The sequence below is a fragment of the Cydia pomonella genome, chromosome 9, assembly GCF_033807575.1.
Source record: "Cydia pomonella isolate Wapato2018A chromosome 9, ilCydPomo1, whole genome shotgun sequence".
NCBI lineage: Eukaryota > Metazoa > Arthropoda > Insecta > Lepidoptera > Tortricidae > Cydia > Cydia pomonella.
The window spans coordinates 19,098,426-19,125,191 of NC_084711.1; the positions used below are offsets into that span (position 1 = coordinate 19,098,426).

The 26,766-nt window shown below is 36.3% G+C and overlaps 1 protein-coding gene across 13 annotated transcripts in view; it reads left to right on the plus strand.

Annotated features, from left to right (window-relative positions):
- Positions 1-26,766, plus strand: part of LOC133521606 (E3 ubiquitin-protein ligase HECW2) — a 143,372-nt gene that overhangs the window by 91,047 nt on the left and 25,559 nt on the right. The window contains exon 1 of one of the 13 annotated variants that reach the window (XM_061856672.1): positions 19,936-20,487. The exons of the other annotated variants lie outside the window; for them this stretch is intronic. Within the exon in view, the coding sequence (XP_061712656.1) occupies positions 20,447-20,487 (41 nt within the window). The 5' untranslated portion in view covers positions 19,936-20,446. Of the gene's footprint in view, positions 1-19,935; positions 20,488-26,766 lie in introns of those variants that run through there. 13 annotated transcript variants of the gene reach the window in all.

The window sequence follows — 26,766 nt, forward strand, 5'->3', positions numbered from 1 at the left end:
GTATGAGTACCTCATTCTCTAAAATGAGGTGTTACAATGTCTTACTTCAAATGAGGAGAGGTACTAGCAGTTTTGCAGCATCGACTATTCCATCAACTCCAACGGCAGCAAACCATATTTAATGTAAATACATATTTAGGCATTGCTAAACTTCCTTTTAAATATTTAATTGGAGTGCAATTCTGGAGGTTTAAAACAGAACTTTAACAACAGAAGACATACATTTAAGAATCAAACTAAGGAGTTAAAGTACATACATCCTATTGCAACTTAATTTGATGCTTTTATGAAACTTGTTCTAATTTAGCAGTTTATTATTTTTATTGTTAGATTGTTCAGTATAAATTTTTGCTACTTGATATCATTTTAAGTTTAACATTCATATATTGAAATAAATACTAACCATAAACTACCAAACAAACAATTAACAAACTAAGGAGAACAAATCCAATATTGTTTGTACCATTATTATATAGAAATTACTAACTTACCACCTCATCATTTATCAGTAATAATATCATTGTAATATGATAACAAACGAAAGCCTCAATAACGTTCGCGCGGTAATGCCACCGGCGTGTAATATACACTTGATTTTTGTATGCAAAAGACACAACGAAAGACCCACAGGTATATTTTATCGCGAAAACAATGTTAATATATTGTTATTTTGGCAAAATTATAAGAATGGTCACTGATCACTATTTATAAAACACAACTAAAGATTACGAACAACTTTTTCGAGTTTCTCGTATTATAAATATGTCAAAATCATAAATGATCGAAATAGTTTACGAAGCACGTTAACAAAAAGTATTACAAATTCAAATCGTTAAAATGTACATGTTTATTTCACCTATACAAATTATATTTACTTTTTTTATTAATAAACTAATGTAAATTATCATATTTTGTGTACGCCACTATATTATATTTCAATAATTTAAATAATATTTTGGTCTCTTAAACGATAACTGTTTTTAAGCAAGCTTCGTAAATGCCCAGTGAGACTTGGTTGGCATTTCAATCGCTTATCAAGTAACCATTTCACTGTCCAGTCTTATTGATTCAGATTATACATGACACCAGCAATATGAGTCTTGAGGTCAGGTTATACTGGTATGCGCGTTAGTACAATAATAGCTAACAAATATGGAGGCCTACCGCGAACCACGAAGTTTTGCTTCGCTGTCGCACTTACGTATGAAATTACAAGTGCGACAGAGAAAAAAAACTTTCTTCGGTAGGTTCTTTGATGACTTAGATTTTTCGCTTTTGACAAGTAACTTAGCAATGCTAGGATCAAAATGGCGTAATATGTATGTAAGCTTGCGGACGCTTACGCTTGTTTTCTTTCGTGTTTCATTTTTAACGTATTTTCGATGAGGTGTTATTGAAGCACGGCGCGTGTCTGTCTCACTCCCTCTTTCGGTAAATCCAATTCATTGTTTCATTTTGAAAGGATTTTTGAGGGGATGTCACAGTGAGGCGAGTGAATGGTATAAACACAACGCATTTCTCGGTGGACCTTTTGTCCTTGCAATAAGGTTTGTAGTTGGGCAGTTGATAGTATGAGCGATGAATACGATGACGTCAATGACTCATTTCTTCATTTGAATGTCGGCGAGCACCGAGCGCCTCGCGACTCTCTTGCGAGTTGTGAGGAACGCGAGTGAGTTTGAAAGGCTGAGAGTTTTTTTTTTTAATTTGAAGTGTTTGAGTGGTAAGAGCTGTGTGTGATGCGCGCGAGTAAATGAGTAAAATTAATTGAGGAGTGATGTATGACATTTATGCGGTGTGAAGTTCTGCGACAATTTAACAAAGTGAGTGGTACAAATGAGGTGCCTCACGAGTGAGCAACTCAACACTAGATCGCTGAGCCAAAGCAGTTAGTTAGTTATTTAGTTTACTAGGGGTTGGAAAACTGCTACTAACACATGCGAAGGTACAATGCTGCAAGTAAGCCAAATTATTAACAACTCCCAACTAGTATTGCCAGGGCTCTTGAGTCGGAAGTTGCGTGTTGTTTGCGGAAAATTACATTTTTATCCATGCATTATAAAATAAGACGAAAACCGGCCAAGTGCGGCCAAATCATAAGTCACGAACCTTGTCGTACATGTCACAGCGTAGGGCCAAAAGTCTCGAAAAATATGGCTTGTGACCATCTAGCAACACTGCATGCAATAAAAATTTGTGGTTCTATGAGATTCTTGAAACTACTGGTTTCCACTCTCTTCTTTCTCTCTTCTTCTTCAGTTTGCTGACCCCCGACTATATTAATGCATTCGGTTGTATACATTTCATTGTAAGAGTAATTAATAGTTAATTAAACCGTATGGTAGTGCTCGTGTTATGTATGATTCACACCGGAAAAGCTAAACTGGTAGTTTATGATGGACACTTTCGCAATTTCCTTTATAACTCACATATGTCATACGTCGCAAAAGGCACCTTAAGCTGGATCATTTAAAGTTCAAATTAGGATAATATGTTTTATCATGACATTATACTTCTATAAAATACTCTATGCACTCGTTTTGTCCTAGCGTTGACAGACGACATCCTCTGAAATCCTAATGTTTGTTTTGGTAAAGCTTCGTGGAAGGGAATTTTAGTTATAATCCTTAGAAATTATAGTAGAAGCTAATAGAAACTTGCATCCGCTTCTTAATAAAACTTATAAATTATTGGTTTCGGGCGACACCTATTAAATTAACCATTTAAGACAAATTAAGAGAAGTGTACGTAATATAAATATTGTATAGATCGTGTCATACACGACGACGCATGTTATTAAAGGTTAGATATTGCAAATCTGCGCGTCATCGTGGATGACATGAACTATACAGATGTGCAATTATTAAAGTGCGGAAAGTTTTTGAAAAGCTCGCAAAGGTCTCGGAAGTTTCAGGATAATTTGGAATTGGATAATTTCGATTTCAGACTATGAAATGTTTTTTTCTAAAATATTTTCATGTGGACACTTCGCAATTTAGGAAAATTTCCGACGGTACATCAGTACCTAGTTACTCTGTGAAGACAGCATGTACAATTGCGCCTAAATACGGGAACTCCTCAAAACAAATGTAGTTTTCTACCAGAGAAGGGTCCTTATGCTCCATGTATGCTCCATGTATTCAATAGAATTTATAGTGTAAATGACCATGTTAGCTTGTAATCAGCTTAGAGCAGCCTGAGCGCAACCGCGGCGGTGCGCGAACCCGACACCTCACGAGGCAGGGTCGCCATGTGGGGCAGGAAGTTGGAGGAGCAAATAATCACGTGAATATCAAGTTTGTTTAATAAACACGTAATTTATAGCTACAAAACAGCAAGGCATTAATTCTTATGATATACAAAGTTTTCAACCAGTCCGTAGCTTACTATAATTTTTAGTTTTAATAAGTTTTGGTTTTAATTTAGTAATAATAACTTTGTATGCACTATGGGTACTGACTGCCTAAAATAAAAGCCTTTTATTTATTTATAATAACTTCTTACTAACCGACTCAGTTAGCTCGAAACAGTAGGCCATATTGACTCGATCAATTTTACATCGAGTCGTACTAGTCTAACAAAACAGATTAAAATCTGCTTAGTACTGTCAGGTGAACAAATTTTCTATAATAGTAGCTCTGCGAGCTGTAGAGCTCGCGATAAGCTTAAGAATGTGAATCTTAAAAATACTTTTCATTAAGTCATTACCACTGCAAATTCACAATGCTCTTTTTTTATACTTATTTCCGCCATTTTTTTTTTTTTTTTTTCAAAAAACTATACGATAGAAAAATTATATCAAAATGCCGAACCTGCTCACAAAATTTCACGAAAATCTATTGAGAAATACGCCCTATCCGGTTATACGAAAGCATTTTTGCCTAAGCTGAAATGGAGCCCTTCGCTAACGCTCGGCCAACTAAGTCATAACAGTAGGACTCTGGTTATTATTTACGTAAACCAACGGTCGTTGATGCGTACGCGCACCATATTGTTTAACCGTCCAATCATCCCGCATGACGCATGCAGCCATACGCATCATACGCGCGCCGCACGCACGCTCCTTTCTTGCTCCGAAAACAGAGCCTTGAGCTAAATATCGCTCAAATCGTTGCGGCTAAAACTGGTCGTGTAAACAATGACATTATGATACAAAGTTATCTAATCGAGCGAAGAAGCTTACGAGTATAACTGATGTAATTTCCCATGAGTAACATGGTGAGGGATGGGTCCTTATTCACATGGAGCATAAAGACCCGGCCTTCTTGGAAAACCACATATGCGTTTACGAATATTGCGATCCAGTAATGCTATTTTATGGTTACAATTTCACTGATTAAGCTGTGTAATTGTTAAGAAATCTAACGAAAAACTTCTATTCTTAAACTAAAATTCTAGGGAGGGAAGTGTCTATTCAGTAAATAAGAGTAACTTTTTGAATAATAAGTATTTAGTGATACTTGAATAATTTATGAAAGAAAAGTCATATATATGAATATACTAACGACCCGCCCCGGCTTCGTACGAGTTACACGAAACCTTATTAAATTATACACCTAAACCTACGTCAAGAATTACTCTATTGACAGCTGAAAACCGCATGAAAATCCGTTCAAAATATAAACAGACAGACGCGGCGGGGGACTTTGTTTTATAAGGTGTAGTGAAAAGTAAGGGTGATGAGGAGATAAGTTGGCCTTTATACACATTTATTGTATTCTCTCAGTGTTATGTACTGGTTTTGTACAATAGTGTTTTACTCTGTGCTGCCAGGCGAGTGGAAGAGAATTATCGTATTTGGGTGTCAAAATAATCGTAAAGGTGAAAAAAATATCGTACGCCTATCAAAAATGCACATTTATTACAAAATAAACTTACATGTCTAATGTATAATCAGAGAAAACGGAAATTTCGTTTAAATTGCGCTAAAATCGATTTTAAATTAAGTATAAAACTATTACAAAAATACACAAATTTTGAACCGAAAATCCAAAAGGTGCAAATTGTAACCTATTTCTCAGGGAAAGTGTCATATTTTGCTTCAAATACTAGACTTTTTGGGTGGCATTGTCCAATGGCTGAAATTATCGTACTTTTGCGTTCGATAATGCTCTTTGGAACGTACGGTCAAGGAATTTAATTTCAGTACCATTTCGTACCTTGTCACAGTGACAATAGTATGGGGTTTGTAGCGATTTTCATATTAATTGCCACTGTGATAAGGTACGAAATGGTACGGAAATTAAATTATTTGACTGTACATCGTACGGGAGTCCAAATTATCGTGCATGGCAAATTATCGTACGCCTGACTAACACTGGTTACTACTACTACTACTACTAAAAGTATGTTCATTAGGACTTCTAAATGTTTTCATATCAAAAATACACGCAGTATCAGTGACACTAGGTTAACGAGTGGCCATAATTGCTATGGTGTTACCCTGCTAACCCGAATGTAGCCAGAGTTCAGATAAACCCACCGACCCCGATCTGGCCAATCGATAAGTGCTCTATTGCTGGTAGTGATTATGACAACGTATGCTTTAAAAGGACCTCAAAAATATACTGGTTGGAAATTTTTTGCCACTTTAGTGTTAAGAAGTACCTACTTGTACTTGTTGACGTGAAAAACAACTGCTTAGCTAATCTGAACAGGATTGTATTATACTTACCTCTTAACTTAAGAACTTGAAAAGCATACAAATGTATGAAATATCCATTTGATTTATTATGCACGTGTTAGATACTTGACTTTGCTATTTTTTTTATAATATTTTGCAAAGATACTTGCGGTTACATAAAGGTACCTATACATATTAAAATACTGCTAATTTTTATTGCTATTTGTTAACATACTATTAAATAGTCGTTAAAATTTTATGTGTTTACAAAAATATAGAGTTTCACTATAATATTTTTATTAGGAAATCTAAGCTCTCATTTGATATTTATCTTTGCTTGCGGATATAGGTATGTAAAATATACGCAATCATTACCTCACAATAATTTTTACCTATTTTTATGTATATTCATGAAACCACTAACCACAGGAATTTCCACAACACGGAAAACAATATTTTTATTTGACTGTAAACTTAAACCAGGGTTAAAATAATTTTACGGTTTACACTCACGTGTTTTAAACACTCGCGCGAACTGTTTCGGAGAGCCTAGGTCTCCTTTCTCAAGCGCTAACATTGCGAGCAGCGTTCACGACGGCCGTGCTTCGCGTACTACCGTTTTTATGCGTATTAGTTTAATGTTAGTATGTCTCACGACAGTTTATATTCGATAAAACCAGGGTTTTGTTTTGAATATTAATTCGTGAGTATTTTATTATGAACAGTTAATAATAATATTAAGAACAGGTCCCCAACCAGAAAAGTACAGTTAGACAGCTCAAAAGCAAACCTTGCAAACACGCAAATCTTACATGCCACTAAATCTTCAAAAAAAGCTTTGAATGGATTTAATCGCACATTTCCCACGGCGATGCCAAAATGCGTACCTTTTGTATATCGATTCGCTATTACTTTTGCTTACCGATGTATCTCTACCAAACCAGTATAATTTGGACCCCAAGGTCCGTATTGACACTACTGACTGTAGTTAAATTAAATGTTTTCACACCATGCACCAAAATGCATCTTAAAATTATTGAAAAAATGGAGACTCATTTTTGAAACATGTTAGTAATTAAGTCCGTAATAACGTCTACCGGTTACCGACTGATATAAAGATTTTATTTAATTATTGCACAAAATATAATTTTTTAACAAATAGCGGATTGAATGCCTAATAGCATTCTCTAACAGTCAACCACAGGGCTAAACAGAGATGTAAAAAAGCTGCAAGAAGAAAAGTAAGATAATTTAAATTTGGAACTACTCGAAACAATTGAAAAACATAATAAACTACATATTATAAAAAACACAAATAAAAATCCTATAATATATATAACTGACGTATAAATGTTGGTTCACATTTATATTGGGTTTGTCAGTGACGAATCGGAATAAGGGGTAAGAATAGCAATACGTATCTGCGTGCGCGCAGGTGTGTTCCTTCAATGCCAATAATGAGAGCATTTGGATCGCATGTGGTGTAATTATTGAGGAATCTTGTATTGTTGTACACAATCCTTACTGGCGTCTTATTCTTAAGTATATTTTTTTCACATTTGTATCTTTATTTCGAATATCTAACTCGAAAAAGACTACATAGGTAGAAGATTCTGAACTGTTGGGACTAATTTTGAAATAAATGTTATTCTTGTTTGGTTATAGGTAGGTAGGTATTTAAAAAATTAGCTGACAAAAGTTTGCCTAATGCTCGTTTCATGAAAGCTTGTTGTAATACTAGTTTGAGTCTGATAAGGTGCATCTGATTGGACTTCTGCTTGTATTAATATAAACCACATACATGCTGTCTCGAAACCGTAGCATTGGTCGTAATTATTACATGAAAACGTCTAAACAAGTGTACAGTACTACAGCTACGTATATACATTGACATGTATGACATTGTGATTTGTACGAGACCGATCCTTGTCTCTTTACGGCTCTAAACACATTCGACGAAGCCTCCGCTCCAATAATCGACAGGTGGTTTAAAAAACAATATATTCAATTTGTAGCTCTCATGTTCCCGTTAAACGAGGATAAGAGCTCATTTCCTCCAATTATCCGCTTTCTAAACGACGGTCTGTCATACAACACAATACACGACGCGTCAAATCGCAGCTGTTATAATTTCATGCGTTTTTTCCATCCTTATAGGTCAGATTGTGGATACATGTACCCTTTGGCGTGTAGCTAGTTTTTTTTTTCAATAACGGGACCGCAGTACGGTGCTGGCCAGGTAGCGAGACTCCTTTTGCTCCTGATTTGAGTTGAAACATATTTTAGAGCACTACTGATTTTATCTTGTGTGATAACTAATTCTTTTAGACAGTTTTGAGTTCGTTTAGTTAACGATTGATTTGTGTTGTTTTTGAATCGTTAATATCCTTATTAATTTGAAGAATAGATGTTTGTTTAACATTAACAAATATACCAATTAGTAATACGCGTGGCTGACTAAGCAATGTCTCCGGACCCTTTCTACCCATAATGGTCAGCAATAAAAGTAACGTTACCGACTGGTTGAATAGGCACCCTCCTTTGTCCGCGGTGAAAGTGAAATGGCTTTATTGGTCCGGGCCTCCGGACAATGATGTCCTCGGAGTAGGTACTTGGGCAACCGATCTTTACCGTAAACAGGGCTACTTTTGAGAATAATATAACATTATCTATTTTTTGGCTTGGCTGTCCCCAAACTTAAGTTCTGTTTTCTTAGTTAAAAATTGTGTAATGAAGTCCATGAACCATGAGACACCTCATCCACTTTAATTGTATTTGTATTACTTAGTGATTCAATGTTAGCTCAGAGCGGTTTTATCCATAAAACCCTGCGGTGCAATGATCTTCTCTTAACTTGTAATATTCATGACTTATACAAATGCATACATTTGTTCCTTACAAGAAACGCAATTAATCTTAATTACCTGAATAATTTTATTAACATCATTTCAATTAACAGATTCTGATAGCCATTGTGAAGGTTTATCGTCCACGGCGATGCCATCGCCGTTAAAACTCTTAGGCATCTTATCGTCGCATCTCCGTTTTATATCCTTTTAACTTTATTATGGACAGTAAAACCACTTTTCATAAGACATATGCTACGCTGGACGCGGCTGCGGTTACCGTCTTGGCATTTTAGTTTATCGAATTTTATTTTTAAAATATAATGAAGAAATAGTTGAGCCTATAAGTTGAGTATAAGTATTTATAGAATCCGACCACGCTAAGGTGTCTGCCAAGTTTTACTTGAAGTACCCTTAGTCAGCATCATATAGCAGTACGGCGCACGGCCAAAGTTGCTAAATATATCGTAACCTACATGCCTTTGTCACCATGCAAATAAAGATTTTGGCCGCCATTATCTACATACTGGATTCTGACTGTACGGCGCGGCCATTCATTGTTACTGCCAACTTGCCAAGAGTGCCAAATTGGTGCAAACTTAGCGTGGTCGGTCTCTAATTATGTAGCAACAACGTGTCATAAGTTTAAATCTTAATGACATATGTCCTAAACGTTCCTGTTTGACTAATAATAGTTTTACACACAATCGTTTCACCGCTTGGGCAGTCCCTTCGATTGGGTTTGATTGATCACTTTTGAAGTTAAAACTAGTGAGACAGGTGTTCACCAACTAACCAGGTGAACTAATCTTGACTGTCGTAGATATTGTAATTATGAAGTAAAATTAATTTGAATGTGTTATTTTACAAGAATTGATAACAATAGTAAAATGTTTATGACATATATTCGAATTCGTCGTTTTAAACATAGAAACCGCGCCGGTTGTAGCTTCAATGCGGCGTTATACCAAACAGGTTGAAACGTTAACAACAGGTGAGATTTGTGACACTTGTATTTTGTATTGAATCATATCGATAGGATAGATAGAAAAATTAAATACTCTTTAGTGGCACACTTCAGCAAAAGATATCTACAGTTTAAAGAAAGACAATTGATTAACGATAGAGGCAGACAACAAGCGGTCTTATCGCTAATGAGCGATATCTTCCAGACAACCTTTGGGTAGACATACTTATGTAGTTGCACATTAATTACCATTAGTTGACGCCTGTTGTTTTTCTTTACGACTTATTTATGTTGGACTTCATTTATAAATAATCAAATTCAATTTATTTGCATCAGAAATAGTCCATAGAATATGTTAGTACCTCACAAATGAAAACAATTACATCCTACACACTTACGCCTTTATCTTATCCCTTACTGAAAACAGTTGTTTTGGACTTTGTAGTTTGATGATAACTTTTCCAATCATTTACTACCATATATTATTATAAAACGCCATGTTATACATGTACTTTTTGTAGTCTATGAAGGCTCAGGGGTGTTCCTATGGCATGTGCAATTGACCGTGAATCATTCCTGCTACGCGATCGACCGTCTCGCAATGTTATGGTTAATATGCTTATAGTTTATCTCTACTAGCTAAAACCCTTTTGTTTAAAACTCATATGGTTTTGTATTTAAAGTCGAGAAGGTGAAGTTATAAAAAGCTTTTAATAAGAATATTTAACTGTATCGTTAGGTATATTCTATATAGGTACATAAAACAAGTCACTTATTAAAGGTTCCGTGTTTCGGTTAGTCACAAAATTTTCTTTACTAAATATTGGTGAATAATAAATTAAGTTTGTATGTAGGTAACGGAATAAAAGATGAAATAAAGCCTCACGTTGCAAATTATACCTACTTACTAAACAGCCCCAGTTCAAGCTAATTAATTTTCTAAAATAGCATTTAAAGTTATACAAATAGACCACCAGCTGTTATTTATTATTTAAACCCTCTTGGTACTAAACATTAATTTAAATTAAACAGTTAAACGTGATTTAGTTACAAAACTATAAATCAAGGAGTAGGTAATCAATATTTATCAATTCATCCATATTGGTTCTAAGATTGTTCGATGTCAGAATACTGATGCTCCACACGTGTTGGTTCCTACTTAATACCGATCACAAAAAGATTTATCAATACAACTGCCTTTTGTTTCTACGGGTTTCGATATCAGAATAGATTTTTCACAGAAATTATCATGATAAAAACAAACATTTGACGAGCGCAGCGTGAATAAATGTCGAGTCTTTTGTTGTCTTTCTGTCAAAATAAATATAGACATTCAGGTCAGAGAACAACGTAATTCGTCGATTACGAGTAGATGTTAAATATATTTCAACCAGATCGAAATCCCTGAAAATTCGCGAAGAAATTACGACTCTTTGTTTTAATCAGAAAGTTGAAGTTTGAAAGTTTACTTCTCAAGGTTCATATCCTAAATTACATCCATTTATGTTTGCCTTATTTGTATTAGTACTTTATTACTATAGGTTGCATTATGTGTGGGTTAAATGGAATAGTGACTAAGTGAGCCTTAAAAAGGATGCACAGTTCGTTGGGTCTCGTTAGTGCGTGTGGTATTCAATATTGTCTGCGTCATGTAGGACAAGCTATGGCTTGCTATGGCGAAGCGTAGTTTAATTAATATTGTTGTCATTGTTCCGGGGATGGTAATGAATATCATTAGAAAGTTCAGTTGGGGCAATTGCAACTACAGGGCAAGTGTAACAATGTACTCCGAAAATACAAGCAGCAAATTCTATCTTTTGTGTAAAAAAATGTATGTAGTTAGGAAAGTGCACCCACTGCAGGAGGAATTTTCTCTGATTTCTCTCTACTTGTGTTCATCGAGTAGTTACTGGTAATGTTTCCCTTTAAGTGCAGTTGCAATGAAAATTTCAATATGGTTTACTGTTGTTTTGTCTTTCTTTTACGCATGACTTAAGTATAATTCGGCAAACGAGCTTATATTTTTTGCTGAAATCGAATATTGTTTGTAAGGCACGAGAATATCAAATATTTATTTTCTTATCTCAACAAGGTAGTCGTGTCTAGACAATGTAGACATGTAACCACGCATGTTACCAATTAAAAATAAAGTTAGACTTGACTCAGACTTGAAATATCAATTAAAATGATTGTTTAATTTACGTCACTGAAATAGAAATAGAAGATGATAGCATAGACCACTCTGATGGTGGTGGTTTGATCAAAATGAGTCATATATGCAATTAACTGACTAAGGTATTATAACAACGAAACCTATTGTATGGCGGAATAAGTTTTCAAGTAAAAAATTTTAGGTACTAGCATTTTTTTTTTGAAGATTTATTTATTTGTACATATACAATAACCAACTGTAAGTTGCTATATCCGAAAAGAGTTAAAAATAAATGAATTTACCATTCACAATTAGCGCAATAAAAGCATCTATACTTTGTATAAAAGAGGTGTCCGAAAATTACGCACTGTTTCCATTTCCATTGTTCTTGACTATACCTTGTACCTACAGTCGAGTGCAGATTGCTATATATGACTTACCTGCGTACATCTGCGATTAAATAAGGTCAATAATTGTATGAATTTCGCATCGTGGTCGATAATTTAATATTCTCGCTAACCCAAGAGCTATAATAGTCTCTTCCCGTATGACTTGACCGTCAGAAACGTAATCATGATAAGATAGAGAAAAAATCAGACAACAACAGAAGTTACCTTACAAAACCATAAACTAGTATCGTATCGTTTCTGTACCTTACAAATCGAAAATATCGAAATACACTTGAGGTCATTCGTGCGTAACGCAATGTGATTCACTCAGTGTTAGTTAATTCGTAACATAAATATTGTCACTACAAGGTGACAGCTGTTGCATACGAAGGACTGGTAAGTGGCTTTGTTTTTCTTTCTTGTATCAATTACAAGAGATAACATACAGCCCGATTCGAACTTTAAGATACGTCAAAAATTTGCTGAAGATAGAAAAGTGACGTTTCTTCAAACAAAAACGTTACCTTTGACACTGACATATCAGATCCATATCGTATCTTTAGCTAATTTTTGACATATCTTAAAGGCCGATAGTAATTGTATTGTACAACACAGTGACCCTTTATTCGTTTTGTTTAATTAAAAGACAGGAAGATCTATCTACATCTACCTATACAGTTTACAGAATCTTAAAGCTCTGCGTGACATTTCCAATGACAAAGTACGGGAATTTCATGATTAATGTCAAATTATCATGAAAGTATGTCGTTAATAATGACACTGCCTTACTTTGTTCAAGTCTGTGCAAAGATAGCTTTAAGCTAAACTCCGTCGACGAGCGACTCACGACAGACTTTATCTATATTCATTTAATCCAGGGGTGGCCAACTTGATTAGACCCAAGATCTCCTGTTTACTAACGAAACCCTGTGCGATCTACCAATTACATACGTCTTGAAACCTTAAATGAAACTGGTCTACGTATTTATATTTTTTGACTTGCCACGATCGACTGGACTAACAGTCGCGATCGACCTGTTGGCCACCCCATAATCGATATAGATTTTCGGCAGAGTTGAGGTGAAATAATTATTACACACTCACATACACACTGGAAGAGTATCAATTGCAAAAAAGGGTAGTCAATGAACGATGACCAAAGATCTATGAAGTGTATAAGATAAATAAAGTATTAAGAAAAAAACGTACCTCGAAAAATCAAGAAAATTTATGCTCGAATAGATGGCGATATCGATATACCTTTGGCGTATACTCGAGTAGATGTCGACACTGTTTGATATTTAACACATAACCACACGAAGCAGATATTAGCGGAGGTTGTAATCCAGCGGAGCGGAGTAGACAAACAATGCTATTGGTTGATTTTTGCACGTCTCCACTCAGCTCCGCTTCGGAGGAAAGGTCGCCTAATTTTTTTTATAATACGTCGGTGGCAAACAAGCATACAGTCCGCCTGATGTTAAGCAGTCTCCGTAGCCTATGTACGCCTGCAACTCTAGACCCTAACATTCCGTACCCTCGTTGAGCTCTGGCAACCTTACTTACCGGCAGGAACACAACACTATGTGTAGGGTAGGGGGCTAATTTCAAAACCCCGCTATCATTACATTTTATGTGCACGACCTCAACTATGGTAATGATACCTATAAAGTTCACGATTTTGTTTTTCAAAGCCAAATAATGACAGTTGTTACATTTGACAAACCGTGATTGTAATTGTTTCATGGAAATACGAGTAAATGTTTCCAGGCCGACGATTTTCGCACGTCTGTCGTTCTGTTTCGCATTTATTTTAATGCTAATTGATATTGTCCACTTTTCAAATGCATAAATAATCACACACTTCGGTAAATTAGTCACACGCTATGCGGTAAATTGTACAATTTTCACAATAAACAAATTGTCTAAAACGAATACATCCAAATGGAAGTTACGTCTTTTTACGTAACTGAAAAGTGTTAACACTTAACACCTAGCAACATCCACATTATATTGTAAAAACGATTAGGCCGGAAGTAACCTTGAAATAAAACTGTTTTACTAAACGTAAATGATTACCTTGGACACTAAATATGACAGTTAATGTGGTCAGTAATTTCCAAACCTGCTCTAGACTCATAAGGCTCACGGTCCTAGCTACAGTACTTATTCAGTTCGGTGAAATTTAAACCATATTCAATTTGAACAAAGCTGCATTTGTTTTGTTACGTCCAGTCTGCAAACAAAACGAAATGAACCTTATTTACTACGCTATAGTTTAGAATTTCTGTGGCTAATATAGCATTTTTCATTCGTATGACCGGGCCTTGTGGCATTCACACATGGATAATCTTTAGCACCCTTTAAGCTTATCTGATGTCCATGTAGATGTCAAACTCATTGTTAATTCTATAATTAATTTATTGCTAATATGATCAATGTATTGGTTGCTGCATTGGTAACACCAAATATAACGACTAGTTATATTATATCTAACAACACATCCCATGCAAACGTAGATATAACCTTTCGTATGTGTTGGTGGTCAAAAATGGTGAGGTAAAAACTCGGTCCCGCCAAATAGAGCAGTTAACATCGTTTTAGAAAAAAATGCATAAAGATGACTAAAAATTCGGCCAGCGGCGATAGCATGTAAGGATTTTTAGCGCCTGTTACTGTCACTATGCCTGTCACTTTCGCACTTACTTGTTAGAACGTGACAGGCATGGTGCCAGGCGATAAAAATGTGGCCATGCTACAACCGCAGAATCCTTATCACTCATCATACACAGACGAGAGGTTAATGCGTGTAGTGAACATTAAGAACGTTATTCATACAATATCATTTTTATATACAAATCAACCTTGCGTGACAACATCAAGGCTCCCATGCTTATTAATATCGTAACATTTTCTATTCCAAAACTGTCACTACAAACAAACCCGCCTACTGTCACTGACACAATAGATGAGCTTTATCGATCAAATCTAAAAATACTGGAAATTGGATTTCGTTGACCTGAATGTGGCCTTTGAAAGCACATTATCTTTTATCCATGGATCTATCTGCATACATGCTTTGAAGAATGTCTTTTAACACACCAGTATTTTCAAAAGAAAGAGATATCAGAATTTTTATGCCACATATGATCTTTCGCGTTTCAACATTAGTTACCCTTACTGAATGGACGATGTGGGTTCGTATTTAGGTCACCGAGCCCACGTGCTACGGACAGACGTGTTTTAGTTGTCCTGTAGAGTGTCCTCATCAGTCAATGGATGACATCAAACAGCAACTATTACATATTGTTTATAACAATAGCATCGTTTGTTTTTATGAGAGGAATAATAATATAATCGATTTTTCTAATGACACTTGGGATGAAGTGTCATTAACGCGTGTCACGATGTCATTCTCGCCAACAAGCTATATAAATGCGGAATGGAGGTACCATCAGGTTCAAATTTGCATGAACAATTTATGAATTATTTCATTCATAACTTGTCCATGCACTTTTGAACCCTACTGTACAGTCACGTCCGAAAATATCGATACGAAAACAGTGCCAAAAATATGTATACACGAGCCTATAGCCCATATATTAAGGTAGTGTACACATATTTTTGGCACTTTGTCCGTATCAATATTTTCAGACGTGACCGTACATCAACAATTTGTGAGTTTGTGATAATTTTTAACCTTCTTCAAGCATAACGATCTGGACACAACAAACTTGTGAAACAATCAAAATTATTTTCGTGTTTTTTTTGTACCCATAAAATGTGACTGCTAGAGCTAGAGTGTAGCTTTTTGTATGAGATGAAATTTATTTTTTAATATTTCTCATTTTAATTATAATCTACAGCTAGAAAAACAAGCAATAGGACTCGACTATTTTTATTACAAATACAAGCGTGGCAGAGTGGTCAGAAACAAAAAAAAACGAAAATAGTTAATTTTGACCCAGAAATACAATCGTAAATGAATTTATTGTTACAATTACATAATTCTATCATCATGTAAATTAATGTTTCATTATACAATGCTTATACGTATTATTAGTGTGCTCCAAATGCAACGAAGGGAAGCAGAAGCATCAATGACAACTGCATTTGAATAATGCAAGAATGACCCTACCGTGGAAAGCGTGTAAAAATGGAAAGGAAGCAACATAATAATAGCTTTACTATAGTGATGTAATATTATGTTTGAAGCGTGTATAATGAACTATAATGTAGCCTGTACATGAAAACACTAGACTTGGAAACAGTCGCTACCTACTTTTGAAGTTTGTAGCGACTTATTACACGGTCCAAAATGTTTTGTCCGTAGGACACTCGTGCTAACATACTGCCTTCTTCGTCTGTAGTGGACTTAGTCCCTGTGGATGGTATAGCTATTACGGTCATACGAGTTGTTTTCTACTGGTCTCTAGAGACGAGTGTTACTGGGAACCATTTATTTTCCGTAGGTACAGTCACAATTCTTGATCAATTTAGGGTTCAAGCTAATTTGGTTGCTAATACTAACAGTATGAAATGTCCAATGTGAAGTAAACCCTAAATGGCTGAACAATTAAAGTCCGTGACTGTACCGTAATTTATGTCAGCATGAATTGCAGTCGTCGTAGCAAACGCCAAAATGATATAGTATACAATTTTTTTGGACATGTACGTGGTACTGTATATTCTTGTTCTCCTATTTTATACGAAATTAGTAAGTATTGTGCTTTATATTTAAAATGCACAAGGTTAAAATAAATTTGAAATTTCGTTGCTTTTTCCTGTTTACTGATCTGTTTTAAAATGCTTTGACAACTTTTGATCTAAGGCATATGCACAAAACCTAGTTAATTCACTATTTGGTACTTCACTTGGTCTACTAAGTTTAAAATAAAATTGGTTTACACTTATTTCTTTCTTATTTTAACTTAGTTTTTCTTGTGTGTCCAAAGGTCCTATTAGTATGATGATTGTATTGAAATGGTTATTTGCGTAGTTTGGAGAGCTGCGTGTCTTTAATTCGCTGTTGCCGCGCTCCCGACACCGCGGAGATGCCAAGGCTCTATTTACATCTAGTTTTTCTACTCGTTATTACTGGTAGTGTATTTAATTTATTATTTAATTGCACATAAGAAGGTCACAATTAATAGGGGATTCGATTATAAAATATTATACGGATGTACTAATAAAGAAACTTGTTGTTTTGTGTAAAGTAACAAAAAAAATTACACATCAATCACACAAAAAGTAAAATAAAAATACTGTAATTTAGTAGGTACAAACAATGTTTATCATTGTGCAAATTGCGATCATTATCATCAATTTCTTAAAATCATTTAACCATTATCACACTTTCAACAGGGCATATTACAATAATTATACAATATTTAGCATTATACATAGACCGTCAGGTCGGTCGTCGGTCTCTGCAGGTCGTTTTCATGTACATCCCATATAGGTTTATTTAATAGGAACCTTCCTAAACTGACCATATCATACTTACTTCATACCAGCATATCATACAGCTAATGCACTATGCACTTACGTTACATCGATAACATTCATCACGCACCGGATATATTTACTATATTTTCCGTCATACGTCAGTATCGTACATTTACATAATAACTAGAATGAACGGATCGGAAAAGGCCACTTGTGAGTCAGGCGAGATCAAAGTGACATCAACACTAACCTATACCAAGTTTTCACTGCAGCTAAATTTAGCTGTGAGTGGGTGGCTGTAGCTATTACTGTCGGGTAATTGATTTTTAGATGGTTGTACACGTAGAAAGAACAGTCGACATAATCGGCTTATAGTAGACTTTATGTCGATGGAGTAATGGTTAAGAATGGTCAGCCAATTATGTCCATAGTAGTATTAGTAGTAATGGTATTAGTTTCGTGTGTAGGTTTTGTTTTGACGTTGTGTTAAAGATTGCTTTTCCTTTATTTTCGATCTTACGTTAAAAATAGATGAAGCTCGTACTTATAATTAAGCGAATAGATATATGTTTTGTCAAACGGTTGTCAAAATTATTTTCATAGTCTTGTTTTTTGTCCTCAAAAAAATGTGACTGACTGGAGATTTTTGTATGAGATGAAATTATATTCTATATTCTTCTCATGTAAAATATAATCTACAGTACTCGACTTTTATATTTGATAGAAGACAGCGAAATGGATTTTAACCCAAACAAAAAAAAAATTGTAATGTTACGACGAAATTACAGTTTGCACTCTTTAACATTCCTATATTAGTTTAAGGATAAGGTTAATGACCTGGTTAATCGTGTGCTTTAAGTTAACCACACAACCTTCCAACCACACGTTAGCCAGTGGGTAGATCAGGTGCGTTGACATACGGACGGCGCACGCGACCCGCGGGCGACGCAGCGGCGCGGGCGCACTTGCAAATTGCTCGTAATGCCACGATGTTCACGACGCAACCCACTCATCGTCTCCATCAACACAACCCTGAACCACACATCCCTTGTCCAACCACATGAGGTGGAGTGGGTAGAACAGGTGCGTTGACATACGGACACGGACGCCGCACGCACGCGACCCGCGGGCGACGTAGCGGCGCGGGCACATTTGCAAATTGCTTTAAGTTAGTTTTAAGTTCTTTGAGTAATTTGTTGTGATATAAATAAATAAAAAATCGTCTCGGCTATTGAAAATTGAAGATCTCTCTCCATAACTGTTACCATATTGGAATGATATGGAAATACACGAATTTGGATTATAGAAATTTGCGGCAGATTTACAGACCGACGCTAAATATGACATTGATAACTGCAATTTCTTAAAATGTTCTGTCAAACGATGCAAACAACTTAGCGGATCATAGATAAAGGCCCTCACTGTGATCTCCGGTTACTTATAATTCACAGGGCCTAGCGCCAATATCGAAAAATCTTAAAAAGTTATCTACCTCCCTGTCTCTCGAATATGCAGGAGCGATAGAGACATATAACGGTTTTCGATGCCTTCTGATGAATCATGAGGTCACAATTATACTGGTCATCATGAGTCCAAAATGTGATCAGTACTCAATACGTAAAACAGGAACAATCGCGTGCGCAACATGCTCAGGAATGCATTACTTTAATTAACAAAAGTGAACCTTAACTTGCCGAATTTAAGGTGTAAATTACATTGATAGAAATGCGTTAAAAGTTTTCGCCTATGCCCGTGGCGCAACTTTGAGGGAACAATTGCTTACAACGCAATTGAAGTTAAAAATCAATGTGAGAGATAAATTATAAAGAATGTAGATTTAAATAAATCGATGCGAGTGATTTACTCGTGATTTTCCAAGTGGGGGAGGGGAAGGTATTTTTGGTTGTTTATTTTTTACTTACTGTACTCTTATGGTAGACCCACATGTTGCAAACGGTGACCGTTTTAGATGTGTTATTCATGTCATGGTCATTAGAATTTATAACAAATCAGTTTCATGACATTTTTGTGTACAAACACTATTTTTTTTAAAGTAATTTGTTAACTCTTTTACGTACGCTTTCAGAGCAGGGGCTCAATAAGATTTCTAGACAAATTTAGAGTCAAAATTAAGACAAAACCTATTGACAATTATAAATCACATTATATTCATTATATACGAAAACTTACAATTGTAAAAGAGACATCACTTTTTACGCATTGTATTTTTTTATACTTTTGGCATAATTTTTTGCGGCGATGAAAGAAGGTATTATAACACACTTTAAATTCTACATCAAGCCTGCCTACAAAGCTTATTTATATCTTATATCTAAACACAAACGTAAAAAGCACGCAGCCTAAAAAATAATGCATAAAAAATCGCTATAAAAACAAAACCGCTGTCAACTTTGCATTATACCTACTACAAAGTTGTACATAAACTGTATGACGCAAGCTTTCAGCCTGAAAGTGGAGCATCGGCAAAAGCTCGCCCCTACGCCGTAGCTGCTACGCTGTGCTGTCAGTGTCGCCCGAGCCGCGCCGCCGCACGCACGTCCCCGCGCCGCGCGCTTCGCACACTTACGACTTCGAACTTATTCTATGGAGAACTAAGCTTCTCTCAGTTAAAATAATACTTTAAATATGATATAAACATTTAGAATTAGATTACGCGTATGCGCCCAGTGTTACGATTTTTAAAATTTCGAACGTAACTGACGATTTGAAAAAGGAACTGTGATCCAAAACGTGCACCCCAGTGTTATATTACTTAGATTTTTTTTTACTTAACTGTGTTTGATAAAGGCACCGTGATAAACATCCCAGTTAATTACGAAGTTTTTCAAAAAGTTTACTGACAATTTGAAAAGAACAGTGAAAAAGACGTCTGACTAAGTGAATGTAGTGTTGTGGACATGAGGGTATCTAGCTACCAACATTAACCGGTACGCTGAGCTGGAGGCCCGGGGGGTCCGCGGGACCCGCCGGCGCCAGTTCGTCAAGGGCTGGAAGAAGACCATGGGGGTCATATCCAAGACCTTCGGCGTCGTCTTCAGTCTGTAAGTTATCAGACGTTTTTAAAGCGTAGTGTTAAGTGATGAGGGGAACTGGGGCCGGGGAGTCCACGGGGCCCACCGGCGCCAGTGCGTCACAAATTGGAAAACTACGGGGGTCATATCATATCTAAGACATTCAGCGTCATCTGTCCATCAGAACGTATTTTTAATAAATAAGTTAGTTTTGGTGGACCAAATTCATAATTTAGGGGAATTTGATCATGATAACGTAATTTTGGTGTGCTCTAACAGAATTTAGAAATAGACTTTGATCTTATGTGATTAAAGGCAGAATACATCAATCACATTTGAAAGACCGATAATTGTTCCTATTGTTCTGAAACCCAAAATTGACTCCTTCAACCATACAAGGAGCGTTCATCTGTCGATGTTTTTTTCTCCTTACATATGTAAATGACCAGCTACCGTCATAATTCATCGTAAAGATTCTCATTTGAAAAACAAACAATAGCTGTTCTTAGCTGTCTATCAAAATTAACATAGCGTTATAATTCTGGTAAGCATTTTGACATCCAACCTTACCTTAGTTACACAATAAAGTAAGCTATTTTTAAAGTGTATCGTCCCAATTTATCAGCGAAACGTAGAGGTAATAAAGAGTTACCCGGTTTAGTTTAGCCGCTTGCGCAAGTGTTCCTATTCGCACGATGCGCCGCCGTCACTGCGCGTGCGTTGCGTGAGGTGCGTCCGACAGACGACAACTGTGGTTCGATTTGTCCGGAAATATTCCTTTTTTTTAATTAATTTGATGCCATACTGAGCAACTTGTACATGTTCGTTGTAGTATATTAAACCCTAAGACAAGAAAAGGTTAACTCGCACCAACTCATTAAACTTAGTAAGATAGATAGCTTGTAACCACAAGAAGATCAGGCCAAAAATTTGTTCTGTTTTGCGTATACACATATGGTTAAAGGCTTATTTCATGGTGATACTATACCAAAATATTTCATTTGAACGAAAACAGTTTTAGACAATCAGTTGCAGGATCAGGTTAGGATTATCCGTAGAGGCAATGTAGGCAATTGTTTGTCTGTCCAGCGCCATTTAAGGCCCCACGACCCTTTCTAGATCTACCTGCCTAAAGAAAAGGTTCAAAACATACCTCTTCTAGGCTTATCTGGCCATGCCGATATCTTAACGCCATGTCATAAATTTAAACAAAACATAATTTTAGTCATTGACATTATATTGGAGCACATTCTATTCATTTCATGACGGATATCTCACGCATCTGCAGTTAAGCCAAAAAAAACACCAACATCATCCGGTATTCATTCCCAGTACACACGACGACTGTTAAACTGATTATAAAATATGGAGATACTTCCAAAACTACACAATTTTTAATTCAACTTAGTGGCGCACAAATACCTCATTATGTTTTCTATAACTGGATGCCATATAGAGTTATCCTAGAATAACTCCAATTCCTAAATGTCTGCTCTTGAGTTCTTACGCTTCCTTCGCCCCTTCTTAACCATTACATGGTGGTGGAGCGGAACTGTAGGCGCGAGAAAGCGAATTAAAAGATTCCAAGAAGCTTCTCAAAATCATGTCTACATCGGACGTAAATTATCCGCAAGTCGGATATGCGTAAAATAACTCTGTAAGGCGCACAAGAGCAACATAACAAATGTGTTTACGCTCATGTCTCCATTTAGTCGCTTCCGGCTCTCTCGGGCTTTCCTATTGGGTTATGCAAAAATTACGCCATGCTGAACTTACCATTAATCTGTCGCGGTTGTCATTGTTCCTGTAATTAATGTGTTCTCACAGCTCTCGCTCTCAACTTTGCTCTTGTTTAGAGTCACACGTTTAGTTAAACTCTTCATTATCTAATATAAGATTATTTGCAGTAGCTTTAACCATTGAGATGTGAAGCTTCGGGCGGCAAATCTCTGCGAAGCGCTTTTCTTTTGTGCTAAGTGAAAAACAATTTGGTTGAGTTGTGGAGCGAGAGCATGCAAAAGCGAGGCAATAAGGTTACCGCGTTATATTGTTTGGACACAAACTTTTAAACCTAGAAGAAAATCAAACTAGTCTCCGGCACACCACAGGATTCAAATCCCACTGCCTATCTCTCCCACTTCAAAGTTCAGTAACATCGCAAGTTCATATTCACCTCAACCACTCGACGTCACAGCCCTTTCATCATGTCATTACTATCATGCATTATAATTAAAGCAATTATTCCGCGACGTCTGAATACGATAAAATGATAAAATCTATTCGGTGGTCAAGGTACTGCGGTGACCCTTATTGTGTGCAGCGAAGGACGCTTCGCCCTCAGTGTTAATTACTTTGAAACCTTATTACAAACGCATAAGGTCCACCTATGAACAGTCAAGAGTGTTGCTTGTACTACTAGTGCTAATTCCTGCGTAATTACTGCAACAATACGTTATTATACCAACATTAACACTGAAGCGCGGAAAAATTGCGCGTTAACACGAGATGCTGATCATTATATGTATTGAAAAGGGGAATTACAGTAGTAATATGATATGGTGTGATTGTAAAAAAAGGCACCTTGAATAGGATGAAATACGTGATGATGATTGTAATATATGTATGGTACTGATACTGATGCAAGAAATTCGGACAGACACATACGTAACTACACGCTTGAGCAACTTAGTAGAGATTGTACTCTTTCACTAAATATTAGGTTTGTAGGATATTTAAAAATCTTAGCAAACTTCAAAAATCCTTACCATACAGTAACTTTTACTTCAAATTCAGACACAATTCATTAAATGTATCCTACCGTAAATGAAAGTTATTCCTTAAATAGCTAAAGCCTGATCGATATCTCAGTGAGCGTATAATTTAGATCGGGATAGACAGCCGTGACGTCACCTGCGCGCGCGCCGGCTCAATTGAACGACCAGTTCCGCAAATGTGGATTTCACGAAGCTTGCTTAATGTAAACTGATTTGTTGGGCCATTGTTTCTTTAGATCCTAGTCTCTGATCGCGGGGATAATAGAATTCCACCAAGGATCTTAGATTTAACAGTTTTAAAGTACCATTAATCATTTTGTCGACAAACTGTGTTGTTCTGGACTTGTCTGCTCAAATGTAAAATTTGTCAGGCTCTAAAATCGCGGTAATACCACATCATTATTGGTACGCAATAGAGTACGAACGCTTAGAGTATTACCTAAGGGATGACTTGTTTTGGACAATCGTTTTTAAACAGTCGCTTGTCTATTCAGCCAGAAATGCAACATATTTCACTATCCAATTTCTTTGACATCCTCCGAAACCATTAACGATACAGTATCATTTAGAATGGGTTTACATAATGGCAATAGTACTTAACAGCCGCGGCCAAAGCCCCACCGCCTCGTTCCTTCCCATAAAGCCTGATTAATCTCAGCCATTATGATAATGCTACGGTTTCCTGAGCAATTAACTTGCCAAGTAAAGTTCAGCAACATTTCCAAATACCCTTTGCCCTTAAGAGTTTCAAGTTTCTAAACAGACTATTTTTAAAGCGTGAAATGTTACAGAATTCGATCGATAAGGCTATCTTCTTTATTCACTGGGCGGGACAAGGACGGTGATATGTAGGTCGTCCGTGGGCCTGTTGAAATATATTAAGGCGGCGCAATAATCATTAGGCCGCCGCAGCAACGCGGACATCAAATAAATAGCTCATGTCCAACAAATTGTAAACTTTGGGAGACAAAAATAGGATACGCCTTTCGGCTTACCAACGAAGAGCGCGCACTGCATCCCTTGGATTACAGATCCTGATTTTAAGACGTATAATAACAGAGACCACAAATTAATAAAAGAGTATATATTGTTCCAACAGTAACAGTTTCATGACCTGGCAAACAATTCAGCCAACCAGAGATATCCCCACTGATCACAGTATGATTCGTAATTTTTTATAGACATATTTTTCTACGAGTTTTTAGAAAGGAAAATAAATAGATACGGCCATCTGTACATTTTTGACCAATTCCTATTTCACTGAATCACCACTTAATCTGGCAATCTAAAGTAAGATAGGCTTTAGATATTATGGTCTCTACTGGAGAAGTAACGTCACTCAAAAGTTGTTATTTAAATAGGTATAAACAGCTCTTGTAAATAGTTCTTCAACTTGTTTGCATCTGAAAGAGAATTTATGCATAAACGAATTACGATGACCTCACAATTGCCATTTTCCACGCCTCGATACACATTTAACAGCCAACTAACAAACGCAATTCGCCACGCTACTCCAGACTTACTATTTGTGTTGAAATAGTACCAAATGACTAATAAGCATAACTAGGAAATGGGTATTCCTAAGGAACATACCTTAAGATGCCTATTGTCTAAGATCTTGCGGTGACAGTAATGACGTGTAGAGGTATCCGCGGCCTCTTTACCCGTCGGATCCCGTTGGTTTCAATCTTTGAAGTCGATGGGTGGCGAAATAAAATTGACAAACTGACCATTTTATTAGGAACGTGCAATCGCAATCTTATTTTACTGCAATCACACAGCGGTCACACGTTCAAGTATCGTTGAAAAACCCGCAAAAGCGAAAACTACATTTCTTAACAAGATAAAGTCGCGACTCTTAACATAACATATCGGATCAAGAAATAAAGTCAATGTAGAGAAGGTCGGCATGTAAAATATTTGGTTGGGAAGAACGTAGGGCCAGAACTCTCGTATTTGAATATTTCCTACCCTCAGACACAGTCAGAAAAGAAGACTTTCACCTTCTGATGGAGTAGTAGAGTGTACAAACGGAAGAGTTAGAGCGACGAAAGAGCTTCTACTTATAGTGCTATAGTATTGGCTGTTATAAAATGTTATATAACATCGTGTGACAGGGACAACATGATAGTATTGATAGTGTTTTATTATGTTGTCCCTTTCACACAATGTTAGAAGCCAATGTGGAAGCACCATTAGACTTCATGACATGACACTCTTACATGACAGACGGTCTTTTCCTCATGGCCTTAGTAAATTTGCAACTGAATGTACAACTAAAATCTGTTTAAATATAGAGCAGACACACAAGTGTACAAACAAAACCTCTTTGCCGCTGTATGGGATAAGACAGGGATGCCGCGTACCCATACCATTGTACTTAGGATTTGTCCGATTTCTGGAAGGCGGCGGCGATCAAAAGAATCGGCCGCGCACCCTCCATTATGCGCGAGCGCACGCCTTGTTCATAAACATCTAATGTATATACTTTTCCACCTTATGCCATTGTAATAAGGTGGAAATGTGTACATTTATTTTTACCGTTCTAGGGTGATAAAGTTGACTGTAACACCAAAAAGTCTTACATGCATTTGAGTGACAAACATTGATAAACTCTTTCTCTTTTAACGTTAGAAAGCAATAAAGAATTTTCCTTTGTCGACATAATTATATAAGTATAAAAAAGTTACTTCAGTTAAATCCTAACAAAAGCTCCCGAAACGAAAGAATTTTATCTGCGATAAAACAATACGTTAGGGCTACAAACCCAAACAGTGACTAATTATTATTAATATTATGATTATCATTAGCTTTACATTCATAGCATAACGATAATCAGTGAAAGGAATGGACAAAGGTTAAAAATAATTAACGATTACAAAACATAGAACGGAAGCGGATAAATAAATTAAAAAAAAAAACTAGTTAACAGGAAATAATACTAATAACTTTAATCCCTATAGAACAGAGGTGTGATTTATTCGCCGGTATTGGTTTTAAATTATCTATAACAGGGACGGGACTTTTTTTATGGGTATCGTAAATCGTTTGAGTTTTAAGACGTATTTCGTGCTCCCATATCGTTAGTCACGGGGCCAATCAAAGCGTCGTAAACCGTAATAGTTTGCCGGTAATCGGGGGATATGGGAATCGACTATTGTCGGAGATCTCGATACGATCTATTGCTTTCATTGACATTAGTTCTTATTACAAGCGTGTGCTCAAGATAAATGCGACTTTGTTAGGTTTAACTAAAGTCTAAATTTGCAGCGCGCTGTGAGCCAAATACGAGATGGCTGAAATAACTGCTAGATAACTAAAAAGCTAACTTAAAAATCTACTCCAATCAAACAAATCCCGACTCTATAGCTTTCAAAATAAGATGTATGAGAGTGTTTATTGATATTTGTAATCCGTTGCGTTAGGATTAGGATCGGTCGTCACGTTCTGGACAAACACCATGTTATGGATTACACAGCGTGTGGAGAATCGATGTTTTCGTGCGTGTTGTTTTACCACACTAAATTAGCTTTTT